General features: G+C 46.0%; 2 protein-coding genes across 6 annotated transcripts in view; one reads left to right on the top strand and one right to left on the bottom strand.

The window, feature by feature from the left end:
* Tspear (thrombospondin type laminin G domain and EAR repeats) overlaps window positions 1-15,231 on the bottom strand; it is a 205,471-nt gene that overhangs the window by 101,567 nt on the left and 88,673 nt on the right. The gene's annotated exons all lie outside the window — the stretch shown is intronic.
* LOC147002675 (uncharacterized) lies at window positions 6,742-7,437 on the top strand. 5 transcript variants are annotated; one of them, XM_085842934.1, is made up of 2 exons: window positions 6,742-6,840; window positions 6,889-7,437. In XM_085842934.1, the coding sequence occupies exons 1-2, from the start codon at window positions 6,742-6,744 to the stop codon at window positions 7,435-7,437; spliced, it is 648 nt and encodes a 215-aa protein (XP_085699060.1). The 5 variants fall into 5 exon arrangements, with proteins under 5 accessions (XP_085699060.1, XP_085699064.1, XP_085699063.1 ...); XM_085842938.1 differs by having other exon boundaries at window positions 6,742-7,074; window positions 7,177-7,437; XM_085842937.1 differs by having other exon boundaries at window positions 6,742-7,091; window positions 7,167-7,437.

The following is a 15,231-nucleotide window of genomic DNA, read 5'->3' as shown; positions in this document are numbered from 1 at the left end:
TCACTAATGCAGGTTTAGCAGCTGCCATTCTACAAGGGCAAAAACGCCCTGTCATGGCTGAGTTCAAACTCTGCTATAATTGTGGCAAACCGGGACACTTAAAAAAGGACTGTAGAGCCCTTGTCAAAAGGAGAGCACCAGGACTGTGTACTAAGTTTGGAAAAGGATATCATTGGGCTAGAGATTGTCGTTCAGTCAGGGACATTCGAGGCAGGCCCCTGCAGCCAGGATTCCCTCAAGCAGTAGATAATGAGACCATTCCAAAAAACCAGTACAGGGCCCTCAGGTCTCAGGGCCCGAAAACATATGGGACCTCAACAGGCAAAAGGTGGACCCCACAGTCCGCAGGGCAACAGAAGGATCAGCTGGGTTGGACCTCCGTACCACCACCCGATTCATGCTAATGCCCCAAATGGGGGTACAGCCTATTCCTACTGACTATAAAGGACCTCTGCCATCCGGGAGTGTTGGCCTAATATTGGGCCGGGCTCCCTTACCTTACAAGGTCTTATTGTTCACCCTGGAGTCGTAGATCAAGACTATGAAGGGGAACTTCAAGTTCTCTGTTCCTGTCCTCAGGGTGTCTTTTCTATTTCACAAGGGGATAGAATAGCTCAGTTAATAATTTTGCCAAGCCTACATGGCTGTTTTCCTTCCTCTGGTGTCCCTCGAGCTACCAGAGGGATTGGTTCTACTGGAAATGATTCTGCTTACTTAGTGATGCCTCTTGACTCCAGGCCATTCTTAGAATTAGTTATAGAAGGAAAACAATTTAAAGGGATTTTAGACACAGGAGCAGATAAAAGTATCCTGTCTTCCCAATGGTGGCCAAAAACTTGGCCCGTTACTCAGTCATCACGTTCTTTGCAAGGTTTAGGTTATCAGTCCTGTCCCACTATTAGTTCCCGTTCTTTGAGCTGGACAGCTCCTGAAGGTCAAACAGGACGATTCACTCCCTATGTTTTACCACTCCCAGTAAATCTCTGGGGGAGAGACATTTTACAGGCACTAGGACTGACTTTGACTAATGAATACTCGCCACAAGCTGTTCAAATAATGAAGAAAATGGGCTATAAAGAAGGAAGGGGATTAGGGAAAGGAGAGCAGGGTAAACTTGAACCTATCCCTCAAAAAGGTAATAATGGGAGACAAGGTTTGGGTTTTTTCTAGGGGCCGTTGAGGGCTCCATGCCCATACCATGGCTTACAGAGGAAGTTGTATGGGTTCCTCAATGGCCTCTCTCCTCTGAAAAGTTAGAAGCAGCTACAAAACTAATTTCTGAACAGCTACGCTTGGGTCATTTAGAGCCCTCTACCTCACCCTGGAATACACCTATTTTCGTAATTAAGAAAAAATCTGGCAAATGGCGCTTATTACATGATCTTAGAGCTATTAATGCACAAATGCGTCTATTTGGACCAGTTCAGCGAGGGCTACCATTGCTTTCTGCCTTACCCAAAAATTGGGAAATTATAATTATAGATATTAAAGATTGCTTTTTCTCTATACCCTTATGCCCTCAAGATAGGCAAAGATTTGCATTTACCATCCCAGCCATTAATCATTTAGAGCCGGATCAAAGATACCAATGGAAGGTCCTACCTCAGGGGATGGCGAATAGCCCCACCATGTGTCAACTGTATGTGCAATTGGCACTTAAGTCAGTTAGAGAGCATTTTCCATCATTACAGGTGATAATTTATATGGATGACATTTTGATTTGCCATAAAAATTCACAGTTATTGCAAGATGCATACCCTATATTAATAAAAACGTTAGGGCAATGGGGATTGCAGGTGGCCACTGAAAAGGTGCAAGTTGCTCGAATGGGAGCCTTCCTAGGGTCACTCATTTATCCTGACAAAATTGTTCCTCAAAAATTAGAGATTCGCAAAGATCAACTACATTCCTTGAATGATTTCCAAAAATTGCTAGGAGATATTAATTGGCTAAGACCATTTTTGAAAATTCCATCAGCAGAATTAAAGCCCTTATTTGACATATTAGAGGGAGATACCCACATCTCCTCCCACAGAGCACTTACCCCAGCTGCATGTCAAGCTTTACAAACGATAGAAAAGGCCTTACAAGATGCTCAATTACAACGCATTGAGGAGTCAAAATCATTTGAATTGTGCATATTAAAAACTGCACAGTTACCAACAGCAGTCTTATGGCAAAAAGGACCCTTATTGTGGGTCCATCCTAATGCTTCCCCTGCAAAAATCATTGAGTGGTATCCTAATGCAATTGCTCAACTTGCACTTAGGGGGATAAAAGCAGCTATTACTTATTTTGGGAAAGAACCTCATATGCTAATCGTACCTTATACTTCTGCTCAAGTTCAAACCCTGGCAGCAACAACTAACGATTGGGCAGTCTTGGTTGCCTCTTATTCAGGACAAATTGATAATCATTATCCAAAACATCCAATTTTACAATTTGCCTTAAGTCAAGCCATAGTGTTTCCAGTAATAACAGCCAAACACCCACTTCCGGATGGGGTAGTAGTATATACAGATGGATCCAAATCTGGCATAGGTGCATATGTAGTAAATGGCCAAGTAACATCTAAACAATATAATGAGACATCACCCCAGATTGTAGAGTGTTTGGTAGTTCTAGAAGTCCTTGAAACTTTTCCGGGACCGCTCAATATTGTATCTGACTCTTCATATGTGGTCAATGCAGTTAATATGCTTGAAGTTGCTGGCTTAATTAGACCCTCTAGCAAGCTTGCTCACATTTTTCAGCAAATTCAGTCAGCCTTGTTACATAGAAGACATCTTGTGTATATTACTCATGTTAGGGCTCATTCTGGCCTTCCTGGCCCCATGTCTCATGGAAATGACTTGGCAGACAAAGCTACTAGAATCGTGGCTGCTGCTCTGTCCTCGCAGTCAGAGGCTGCAAGGGAGTTTCATAAACGCTTCCACGTGACGGCTGAAACATTACGCCGCCGTTTCACTTTAACTAGGAAAGAAGCTCGTGACATTGTCACCCAATGTCAAAACTGTTGTCAATTTCTGCCTACTCCTCATGTAGGGGTAAACCCCCGAAGCATCAGACCATTACAGGTCTGGCAAATGGATGTCACTCATATTTCCTCCTTTGGAAGAAATCAATATTTACATGTTTCCATTGACACCTGCTCTGGTGTTATGTTTGCTACACCTTTAACAGGTGAGAAAGCCTCTCATGTTATACAGCACTGTTTAGAAGCATGGAGTGCTTGGGGGCAAGCCCACAATTCTTAAAACTGATAATGGGCCAGCATATACCTCTACTAAATTTCAGCAATTTTGTCATCAAATGGATGTCACTCACTTGACTGGCCTTCCTTATAATCCTCAAGGACAAGGCATTGTGGAACGTGCACACCGTACACTTAAGTCTTATCTTATAAAACAAAAAGGGGGAGTTGATGAGACTCTGCCCTCAGTGCCAAGAGTAGCTGTATCTATGGCACTCTTTACACTCAATTTTTTGAATCTTGACGAGCAAGGTCGCTCTGCAGCTGATCGACATAGCTCAGACCCTGATAGACCAAAAGAAATGGTCAAATGGAAGGATGTCTTAACTGGTCTGTGGAAAGGCCCGGATCCTATTTTGATAAGATCCAGGGGAGCTGTTTGTGTTTTTCCACAGAGTGAAGACAACCCATTTTGGCTGCCGGAACGACTCACCCGCAAGATATTCATCAAGGATGGTACAGAAGATGCTGACCTCCCGAGGACTGCTCCTGATCCTGACAATGCTGAACTTGTCTCAGGTTCCTAGTATGAGGGGCGAACAGAGATGGGCCATTCTTTCGACTTTCCCTAAACCAATGCCAGTTCGCCATAATGCTATAGTTTTTCCAAAATTCTTTACTACTAATAAAACATTAGATTTGCCATATCTACCCTATGATCCCACCCGAGCACCATTAGGGGAAAATCGCTCTTTATTAGAACAGGGTTCTTTATGTTTTCAAATGAATGGACCAGGAAAATGTATCAACCTCACAGCTCGAGCTTTGGGGAAGTTTAATGAGCACCGAGGAGGTTGGGTAAGCACAACCCAAGATACTTCCAATGCAGATATAACCTTTACAAATCGGACCTTTTGGCAGGAGGCAATTTGGGTTAATGGTACATTTCTACCACCTAACTTTTCAGACAAAGAACGTCCCCAGCAACCAAAAATAGCCCCTCATTGTAGCTTGGAAGATGAAGGGCTGATATTGCCTTGGTCTGATTGTCAATCCTCCATCACTCGTTGGGCAGATCAGAGTAAAACCTTTTCCTTTTCTCCCAACATGATAGATGATCCAGAGAAGGAATTTGTTATGAAAAAGGGACTTTTCATACAGGACTTTAGAATGCACCCCTTTCACAAGTGGGTGCTTTGTGGAGTCAATGGCAGTTGTACAGAACTCAATCCTTTGATCTTTATCCAGGGAGGAGCAGTTGGAAAGGCTTCTTTTAATGGCATCTCAAGATTTGCTCAGTATTGGGGAATACATGCTGCCTCCCAGGATTCTTATGGATATACTAATACCAGTGTAGAGATCACTGGGTTCAATAAAACTTTGGTAAACCAGATTAATTATCCATCTACCCCAGTCTGTGTTTACCCCCCTTTCTTGTTTATTCTTTCAAATGATTCATTTGAAGTCTGTTCCAATGATTCTTGTTGGATTTCTCAATGTTGGGACATAACAAAGAACACCCGTGCCATGGTAGCACGGATCCCATGTTGGATCCTGGTTCTGGTGGAAACACCCTCCACCTTATCCCTGTTTCGACAAAAAAGAGATTTTGGAATTACTGCTGCCGTGATCATAGCAATTTCAGCCAGTGCAGCTGCTGCTACAGCTGCAGGGTATGCTATGGTTAGTACGGTTCAATCAGGCACAAAATTAAATCAGCTTTCAGCAGATCTGGCTGATGCCATCACTGTCCAAACTTCTGCTAGTACCAAGTTAAAGGGAGGGCTGATGATATTGAATCAGCGCCTTGACTTGGCAGAAGAACAGATAGGAGTTCTATACCAGATGGCCCAGTTGGGTTGTGAAAGAAAACTGGAAGCTCTGTGTATTACCAGTGTCCAATATGAAAATTTTACTTATGCAGCTAATCTGTCTAGACAGCTTTCCTTGTATCTTGCAGGAAATTGGTCTGAGGGATTCGATGAGACTCTTGAGGCCCTGAGGGTGGCAGTTTTAAAGATCAACTCAACGCGAGTGGACCTGTCATTGACAGAGGGCCTCTCCTCCTGGACTTCATCTGCATTTTCTTATTTTAAGGAATGGGTGGGGGTGGGTTTATTTGGCGTTGCCACCTGCTGTGGACTTGTGTTCATGCTCTGGTTGGTTTGCAAGCTCAGAACCCAACAAACACGTGACAAGGTTGTGATAGCTCAAGCACTTGCTGCCATTGAGCAAGGCGCCTCCCCCGAAATCTGGCTATCTATGCTCAAAAATTAGTTGACATTGGTGGCTGGCCTCTTTTGTAGAGTTCGCCCTAGGTCATTTAGTAGTTACTGTCACATAGCACTGCGGTATCCAGGGACGGGCAACTTTCCTCATGCACAGATCATCCTAAGACACGGGGCCCAGTGGCGATAGGGTTACCCTATGACAGGAAAAGGCTGTGACATTGGAGGAACGACCTAAGACAGGAGCCACAGCGGATGGGCATAATTACACAGACCTAGTCCAGCCTCAATTTAATAAAATAAAAAGGGGGAGATGTGGAAAGCGTGCAGCGTGCAGCGAGCAATCGCTGTGGAGAGCCGTGCGCTTGCCGCGAGCAATCACCATTATAAGATGGTGCTGGCCTCCGCTGTGACAAACTAGTAAACAAGCCTTGTGCGCAAGTGCGAGAGTGAACTCACTCCTAGTCACTGCCCATTCTCGGGGTGTAATAGTGGTGTGATGAGCGAGCAACGAATCAAGAGCTGTCACGCCACATCAGGTGCTGAAACGTCATGGCTGAGTGCTATATAACGGACTCCATTTTCTGGGGTCGAGATCTTCCTGAGAAGTAAGCAATAAAGCTTTGCTGCAGAAGATTCCGGTTGTCCTGAGTGTGTTCTTGCCGGCGGGGACAAAAGCTCGGGATATATATGAGGCAGAAAGCCCACACTGTGTGGCACAGAAGCCCTACTCAATGCAGCAAATGCTGATCTCTGCTCACTTGTTACTGTGAAGGCACCTCTGTCTATTGCTGTCTGGGTCACCACTGAATCAAGGCTTCTGACAATACTAAGGATACTGGAGAGCAAAAGCTATGAGTGGGATGCTCTTGAAACACAGCTGGTTCTGGATGCAGGACAGATAAGTCTGTGATGGGGCCATCACCTCTCTCCTAGCCTCAGGCAGGCTGGACCACCCCTTGAAGGACTACAGGACTTGAGGACACAATAGTCTAAGCGCTCAGCATCATCACCAGGTACCCTGGCAGGCACCACCAGACAGGGGGCACAGGGTCAGCCCAGGAAGTCTGTGCTTTCCCTCCAGATGTGTTTATTGCTGGAGCAACCAGCCCAACAGGAGTTAATGACTGAGCCCTGCAGAGCATCCTCCAGACTGAATAACAAGGAAATGAAAGTGTGAAGAGCCTCCTGCAGCAAAACATGCCTGGAGGATAAAAGCCCAGAGCCCAGAGCACCTCACACACACACAAACACACACACTAGCTCAACACTCACACAGTCACTCAACACACACACTCCCAACTCCCTGTCAATCCTGCCATGGCTGCCTCCACCATGTCTGTCTGCTCTGATGCTCTCACCAACTCCTCCTGGCAGGTGGATGACTGCCCAGAGAGCTGCTGTGAGCCCTGCTGCTGTGCCCCCACCTGCTGCCAGCCCAGCTGCTGCCAGCCAAGCTGCTGCCAGCCCAGCTGCTGTGCCCCAGCCCCCTGCCTGACCCTTGTCTGCACCCCAGTGAGCTGTGTGTCCAGTCCCTGCTGCCAATCTTCCTGCTGCACACCCTCATGCTGCCAGCAGTCTAGCTGCCAGCCAGCTTGCTGCACCTGCTCCCCATGCCAGCAGCCCTGCTGTGTGACCCTCTGCTGCAAGCCTGTCTGCTGTACACCCATCTGCTCTGGATCATGCTGCCAGCAGTCTAGCTGCCAGTCCTCATGCTGTCAATCCCCTTGCTGTGTGCCTGTCTGCTGCTGCAAGCCTGTCTGCTGCACACCCATCTGCTCTGGCTCCTCCTCCTGCTGCCAGCCCTCTTGCTGTGCTCCTGTGTGCTGCAAGCCCTGCTCCAGCCTGTCCCTGCTGTGTCGCCCAGTGTGCAGACCTGCCTGCTGTGTGCCCACCTCCTCCTGCTGTGCCTCCTCCTGCCAGCCCAGCTGCTGTGGCCCAACCTCCAGTGTGTCCCTGCTCTGCCGCCCTGCCTGCTCCAGACAGGCCTGTTGTGGACAGAAGTCCAGCTGCTGAGGGCCAGCACCCACTAAGGCAGCAGGGCACAGAACCACACCTCCATCAGCCTGTGGTTGCTACTCATGGAGGCACAGCTCAGAAGAAAGATGTATACAGTCTGAAGAGAAACCTGAGTGTAGCTCGACCCCTTAGAAGGCCCAGCAGGTTCCTCCTCTACCAGGTCACAGGAGAGCTGGCTTCCTCTTCCCTCCCTGTCTGGATGACCCTGCATCTGTGGTCAGCTGTACGACTCTCGACCAATGCGCATTAATAAAACTTCTTCTGATCGATTATGTCTCCATAGTGACTGCCATCCTCTTCCACTATCTCTGTATCTTCAGCTGTGAGGCTTGGAGTCTTTAAACAGACCCACAGCTTCTGTCCCCTTGTTCCATGCTCTGATACTGAGATCTGGGTTCTACCGCCTCTGGGTCTGGGCCAGGACTTTCCTGTCTTGGGGTTCACGGGGTGACTCTGATAAATCCTCTGAGGGGTTTCATTGTGAGAACGAGGCTTACCTTGGAGAGGAGGGTAGGGCCTGCCCTTGTCCTGAGACCCTGGGAAAGACTCAGGGTGGTATCTTCACAGGAATTCAGGACTGAGGGCAGCTGCTGTGCAGATCCTGCCACCTATCTGGGTGCTGTCCCAGTCCCTGTCACCAACAAGGTAGGAGTAGAGCCTTGAGAACCTTGACCTCGCCCACATGCTGACGGAAGCACAATGGAAGATGCACAGCCTAGGAACATTCTAGCAACTGCAGGCAGCTCATATGAAGGAAATCGCCTGCTCCAGCCATAGCCCACTGATCAGGGTCACAGGATCCCATTTCTAGAGAGCACAAGGTCCCTTCTCAGGTGACAACCTCCCAGCAGTGGTAAAGAATAATGACAGCTTTCACATATACCAGTCCTGTCAGACAGGTCTTTTAAAATGTCAGCACGAGAGAAAAATAAAGGGGGGAGTTAGAAAACGTAAGGGAGACATTTGGGACACTGTCAATCATTGGTGCCAGCATCACTGGCACCAGTGAGTGGGAAAGAAGAGAGATAAGTTCAGAGCATAGAAAATTTATACATTGATATTCTCGAAAATTCTTTAGGCCATACAGAGCTACCCAGGGAAGGGTCCAAGCTCTAAAGAACCTTAACTGGACACAACAAAGCCCTCCCCACTGCATATTGTCTGCAAAGGGGAGAGGCATCAAGTCACACTTGATAGCAACCATCTGCCCAGATCAATTGCAGACCCCTTAGCCGAGCTCTGCAGCCCAGTGCATTGGGAACGGTGTACTGAAGTCCTAGAAAAAAATAACCTCCAGCCACGATTACTAAGCCCAGCAAGACTTCAGAATCCAAGAAGAAACAAAGACTTTCCCCAAGAAACAATTCATAGATAGCTAAGGTTCCAACCTTACAAGAAGGAATGAAGAGGGTCTTATAATGCAGAAATAGCAGAAAGGCTACAACCATTGGGATTGAGTGTCAGAATACTAGAATACCAGAGAGAAATAGGAATGAATCAAATGTGTAAGTGTGTGTATATGCTTGGCCCAAGGAGTGGCACTACTAGGAGGTGTGGCCTTGCTGGAGTGGGCATGTCTTTGTTGGGGTAGCTCTGGCCTTGTTGAATTGGTGTGTCACTCTGGGTGTGGGCTTTAAGACCCTCATCCTAGCTGCCTAGAAGTCTGTCTTCCACTAGCAACCTTCAGATAAAGATGTAGAACTCTCAGCTCCTCCTGCACCATGCCTGCCTGGATGCTGCCATGTTACTGCCTTGATGATAATGAGCTGAACCTCTAAACCTGTTATCCAGCCTAAATATATGTTATCCTTATAAGACTTGCCTTGGTCATGGTGTCTGTTCACAGCAGTAAAACCCCTACTAAGACAAAATATTAACAATTCTATAAGCCATTAACTGCACAGAGGAAAGAGAGAGGGAGGAAAGAAACAAAGAACACTGAACAACTTGAAGAAAAGCAAAAGGCAGGCACGAGTCCTCACCTTTACCAATGACTCTAAATGTGAGCAGTCTTAATTTGTCAGTTAAAAACTGATCAGCTGAATGGGATTAAAAAAAAAACAAGAGCTAAAGGCAGACCACCCTCAAGAAATTCACAGCATCAGAACAATACACAGGCTGAAAGCCTCAAAGAAAGAGATAAAAGTGGCTTTGTAGACAAATGGAACTTGAAGACCAACTGGAGTGGCTATGCTTACATCTGACAAAACAGAATCAAGACCAGCAGAAAGAAGAGACAAGTGTGTAACTGCATAAGGTCAAAAGTTCAGCTCATCATGAAAACATACGACGATTAATCCATAGATACCCAGTGGTGGTTGTTCAATCTCACAAAGCAAGCATCCTTCCACCGAAAGTGTGATAGAACCTGATAATAAGCTACTGTGCTGTGCAGCAGTGGCCCTCACAGTGGGTGGTACAAGCAAAAATCCACAAAAGCCTGAGCTAATTTAACAGCAGATCAAACGCCTTGAAAGACATCTCTAGAACATCCTGAAATTTAACATACATTCCCAGAACATTCCAAGGCCTGACAGAAATCTCCAGAACATTCCAGGACTTTACTAACATCTGCAGAATATTCCAAGATCTCACCGACATCTCCAAAACTTTCTGGGTCTTAACATACATCTCTAGAACATTTCAGGACTTGACAGGCATCTCCAGGACATTCCAAGGTCTGACAGACATCTCCAGAACATTCCAACAGCTACTGCATACACATTTTTTCCTTTGGCACGTGAAACTTTCTCTACCTAGCATAGACCAGATCACAGGGTACAAAACAAGTCTTAACAAACTACAAATGATGGAAATCACACCTTGTGTCTTTTCTGATCATCATATGCATCTGGAAGCATCAGGAAGCAAAACTTAGGAATCACAAAATGCTCTGAGACTGAGCAGCATGCTTTATTGTGATAATTAACTTGTTAGCAAGCTTCCTTACACCATATACACTCAGCTTTGTATATACTTAGCTTTGGAGAGCCCCCCACCCCCTGCCCTCACTGTCCGTTGTCCAATTAAACCATTCCACCTCCAGAGTATCCTTGAACTTTTATATAACATCTTCAGCTTCCTCTGCCCTCTGTCTGAAAGCCTCCCCTGTTTGTAATCTGTCTGGACTCCACCCCCACAGATTCCTCCCAATAGCCAGGTGTGCTCCTCACCATGGTTACCAGGCAACAGCCAGGTAGTCCTAGTCCTATAAAAGGGGCTGCTTTCCCTCCTCTCTCTCTTGCTCTCTTGCCTCTTGCTCCCCCTCTGTTCCAATTCCCTTCTCCCCTCTCTCTCCACATGGTCATGGCCAGCCTCTACTTCTCTACTCTCTGCCTCTACTACTCTCTTAACTCCCCTCCCCATGCTCTAGATAAACTCTATTTTATACTATCCTATCATGTGGCTGGTCTCTCACGGGGAAGGGATCCCTCAGGGTACCCGCTGAGGTACCCTCTTCTCTCACACCCCGCTAGAACATATTCTTACAGCTCTTTCTCTTTTTATGACCACAACATTCCCAACCCAGGTCACCTTCCTGTTTTCCCAAGCTCCATACATACTCAGTCCCACAGAAGGGCGCACATATAAACATAAGAAGTTGTACTTCACCGGGCAGTGGTGGCGCATGCCTTCAATCCCAGCACTTGGGAGGCAGAGGCAGGCAGATTTCTGAGTTCAAGGCCAGCCTGGTCTACAGAGTGAGTTCCAGAACAGCCAGGGCTACACATAGAAATCCTGTCTCAAAAACCAAAAAAAAAAAAAAAAAAAAAAGTTGTACTTCATATATGAGAGACAATTCATAGATGAGCATTTGTCTTTCTGAACCTGTGTGGCTTCACTCAGTATGATGTTTTTCCAGTTCCTTCACAGATTTCATGTCCCATTTCTGTGTGGCTTCGTAAATTCTACCATGCATATGTACACTTCATTATCTATTAGTTGGTGGACTTTAATGAGTCCATTTCCTTCCTATTGTGAATAGATCATCAATGAGTATAGATGTGTCAAAACAATATGCTCCAGCCCATGGGATTTCTCAGTGGGTAGAGGTGCTTGGGTGAGTGTCTGGCAGACTGAGTTTGAGCCCCAGATTCCAGTGGCAAGAGACAACTGACTCCTAAGAATTCTTCTCTAACCTCTATATACACACATTGCTGTACACATTTTTACATATCAGACATGGGGGTGGGTGGAGATATATTTAAATAAGCTTATGGTTGCTGAAGAAGTCAGGGGGAATGAGTGTCATGGTTTTAATATGCTTGGCCCAACGAGTGGAACTATTTGGAGGTGTGGACTTCTTGGAATAGATATGTCACTGTGGGTGTGGGCTTTAAGACCCTCATCTTAGCTGCCTAGAAGTAAGTCTTCCGCTAGCAGCCTACAGAGAAAGATGTAGAACTCTCAGCTCCTCCTGCACCATGCCTCCCTGGACAATACCATGCTCCCACCTTGATGATGATGGACTGATCCTCTGAACCTGTAAGCCAGCCCCATTCAAACTTTGTACTTTATAGGACTTGTCTTGGTCATGGTGCCTGTTCACAGCAGTAAAACCTTAACTAAGACAGCCACTGATCCTATAATACCACCTACAGAAGCCCCAGGAAAGAACAAAAGCAGCAATGAGTAAAGTTCTTATCAGGAATACCCACATCAGGAGATAGAAAGACAAGACCGAAATCAAACAACCTAAGCTCTCACTTTAGGTGTGCTCCCCAAGGTCTCACAAACAAGAGAATGAACCACATCCCAAACCAGAAGAAGCAAAGACTACAAATCACGGCATAAAGAAGTCAAGACAGAGTCTGCTACACAAGGCAAAGAGCCTATGAGACCAGACACAAGGAACGGCAAGCCCTGTCTACAATGGCAAACAAGAGATATGAGAGGAGGGGAGGGGAGGGGAGGGGGACATGCCTTAAAAGGAACTAAATGTAGGAAGGTACTGGTGTAGGGGATACAGATGTCTTTGAGGGAACCTGGAACTGTATGCACTTATGGTTGTTCCTTCAAGGAGAAGGATGCAAAACCCCTTCTCCATCCAGAAGGCTGAAGCAGGTGAGTGCTTTGTGACCAGTGACCTTTGTGCCATCGGTGTGGCCAGAGACTTTTAGACACCAGACCCTTTGCCATACCCTTCCTGTAAACTTATGTTTCTCAATCAATCTATAGAGTCTATTATCTTGATGGAACGTATCCCATGGACTTTACAAAGGGTTTTGATGTGGTGTGATCTGCATTTTGCTTACTTTGTTCCTCAAAGAGACTTGGGTATGATTTGCTGGGAAGGATGGATTAAGTTACTCATCACAAGAATTGTTTGCAATGATGCTGCTGAGTCTAAATAGGCAGAAAAGAAACAGCCTGGAGTCAGACTGACAAAGTTTGAACCAACATCAGCTACTGAGTCCTGTTGTGCCCAACTGCCTTCTTGTTCTCCAGTGGCTTTTCACACTGTTGACCCCAATGTTCTCAGAGACTCTCGCAAACTGTCAGTTCAATCACAGAGCTGAGCAGGCTGAAGAAAAGCTTAGAAGTTGGAAAGACAGGCAAACTGAAATATTCCAGTTTGGAAAGCAGGACCCAGAATGAAGGCAGTGAGGTCCGCCCAGCCTTGCTGGCCTGCAGAATACACGGGACATAGGAAATAACCCTGGCTTAATAGGACACACAGCAGGAGAGAGGAGAGAGTGACAAAGGATTGGAATATACATGAAGAAAACTTAAAGCAACTGAGAGCAAGACTGGGGTTCCCCAGGCTGAAGAGGGGGCAAGTTAGCATCAGATAGGGACAGGGATTTGTTGTTGTTGTTGCTTGTTTTGAGTGTCTTCTTGTTTGTTTCCTTTTACCTATTTTTTTTTTTTTTTTTTGGTTTTTTCGAGACAGGGTTTCTCTGTGTAGCCCTGGCTGTCCTGGAACTCACTTTGTAGACCAGGCTGGCCTCAAACTCAGAAATCCGCCTGCCTCAGCCTCCCGAGTGCTGGGATTTAAGGTGTGCGCCACCACGCCCGACTTTCCTTTTACCTTTTTAATGTATTCTTTTTTGAGATTTATTTATCTATTTTACATAGGTGCTCTACCTGCATGTACACCTGCATGCCAGAAGAAGGCATCTGGTTCCATTATAGACAGTTGTAAGGCGTTATGTGGTTCTTGGAAATTGAACTCAGGAATTTTGGAAGAGCAGTCAGTGCCCTTAACTACTGAACCATCTCTCCAGCCGTTTTTACCTATTTTAATGTATACTCTTTTCAGGTTCATTCATTTATTTTAGGTGAGTGCTCTATCTGCGTGTACACCTGCAGGTCAGAAGAGAGCATGGGATCCCATTGCAGATGGTTGCAAGTACCCATGTGGTTGCTGGGAATTGACCTCAGGACCTCTGAAAAAGCACCCAGTGCTCTTAACTGCAGAGCCCTCTATCCAGTCCCTTGTTTTGTTTCTTACATGGTGAACGGACTAGGTAGCTGGGTGGTCATGAGAGGTGCAGTGTTCTGCAGTTCCATCGAAATGTGCCCTTTACAGCTGAGATGGTAAAGCTCCAGGGTACACTATTCCGACAAAAAATAGTTGGTATATTTCGAGAAATAAATGAAACCCTTCCCCCAAAGAGACTGGGCTCCTAGACCTTCATGTCCAAGAAGCACAATGAACTCCAGGGGGAGGAAACACAAAGATCACCCAGAAGACACACGCTGATGCAGTTGCAGTGTCTACAGGACAACAGTGCCAGTTAGAAGCTCATTTCTCACCTGAATCTAAGGCCAGAGGGCAATGGTGTGGCATACTTAAAGGATAGGGAGGAGACAGTCCATTCAAAAGTGGACAGCAAATTGTCTTTGAACACAAAGGGGAGGTGTCCATGATAACTGTTACCTACAGTCCCAAACTACTTAGATCGCTGAAGCATGAAAATTGCAAGTTCAAAGCCAACCTAGTAAAGTCCTGGTCTGAAAATAAGAGAAAAATACATAAAAGCCTTAATTCCCTATAACTACTGCAACATGAAGTGCTTAGGGGGCATTTGCAGGAGGCCAGGCTTAATCACAGAAAAGAAAAAGAAAAAAAGAAAGAGAAAATAAGGTATTTCTGCATAGTTAGGAGAGTTTATGGCTCACACAAGTGCTCTGTAATAGTTGATTTTTTTTATTCATGGCAGAAAGAACTTGGAATAGCATTTGAAGCCACAGGAAGACACGAGATTTGTCTACAGCTGTTTTCCAGGCTGCCTGGAGTCTGTTCTTGACACCTGAGTTCCCTCATCTGTCACCAACTATGGTGGCACAGTACTTTGTTCAGTGTGCTCTTCTATCTACCCCATCTTGCTCATGTAAACACACATCAGGACCCTGTTTCCCCCTGTGATTTTAGTTACTTACAGCTCCTTTTCCTTTCCTTGGGTTAAACATCAGGAAGTGTGGCTCTTTGTGGCTCCTGTCCCAATGGCTGCTTTTCCCTGACCTCCATGCCTGGCTCTAATTTGTATTTCCTGTGTACTGCTGTCTCTGGATTGTTTGTCCTTCCTGCTCCTGGTTCCTTGAGGTGTGAGTTTAGATGGCTGCTCTGGGCACTTCCTTCAAGGCTATGAGTTTCCCTCTTGTACTGTTTTGGCTGCATCCCAGCATGGGTTTGTTGTGTTTTCATTTTTAACTACCTCTTGTATCTTCCAGCCTCTGCCCCTGACTTCCTGTCTATCTAAGTGCGTCTTCTATTTCTACAGATTGGTGTGAACTCTCTGGTTCTCTTTCTGTTTTCATTTCTATTTGTTTTCCATCGTGAGGTGC

Source organism: Mus caroli, unplaced genomic scaffold (assembly GCF_978045245.1).
Source record: "Mus caroli unplaced genomic scaffold, Mus_caroli_1 scaffold_9, whole genome shotgun sequence".
Lineage (NCBI taxonomy): Eukaryota > Metazoa > Chordata > Mammalia > Rodentia > Muridae > Mus > Mus caroli.
The sequence above is the reverse complement of the archived record's forward strand: the minus strand, read 5'-3'. Positions and strand labels throughout refer to the sequence as shown.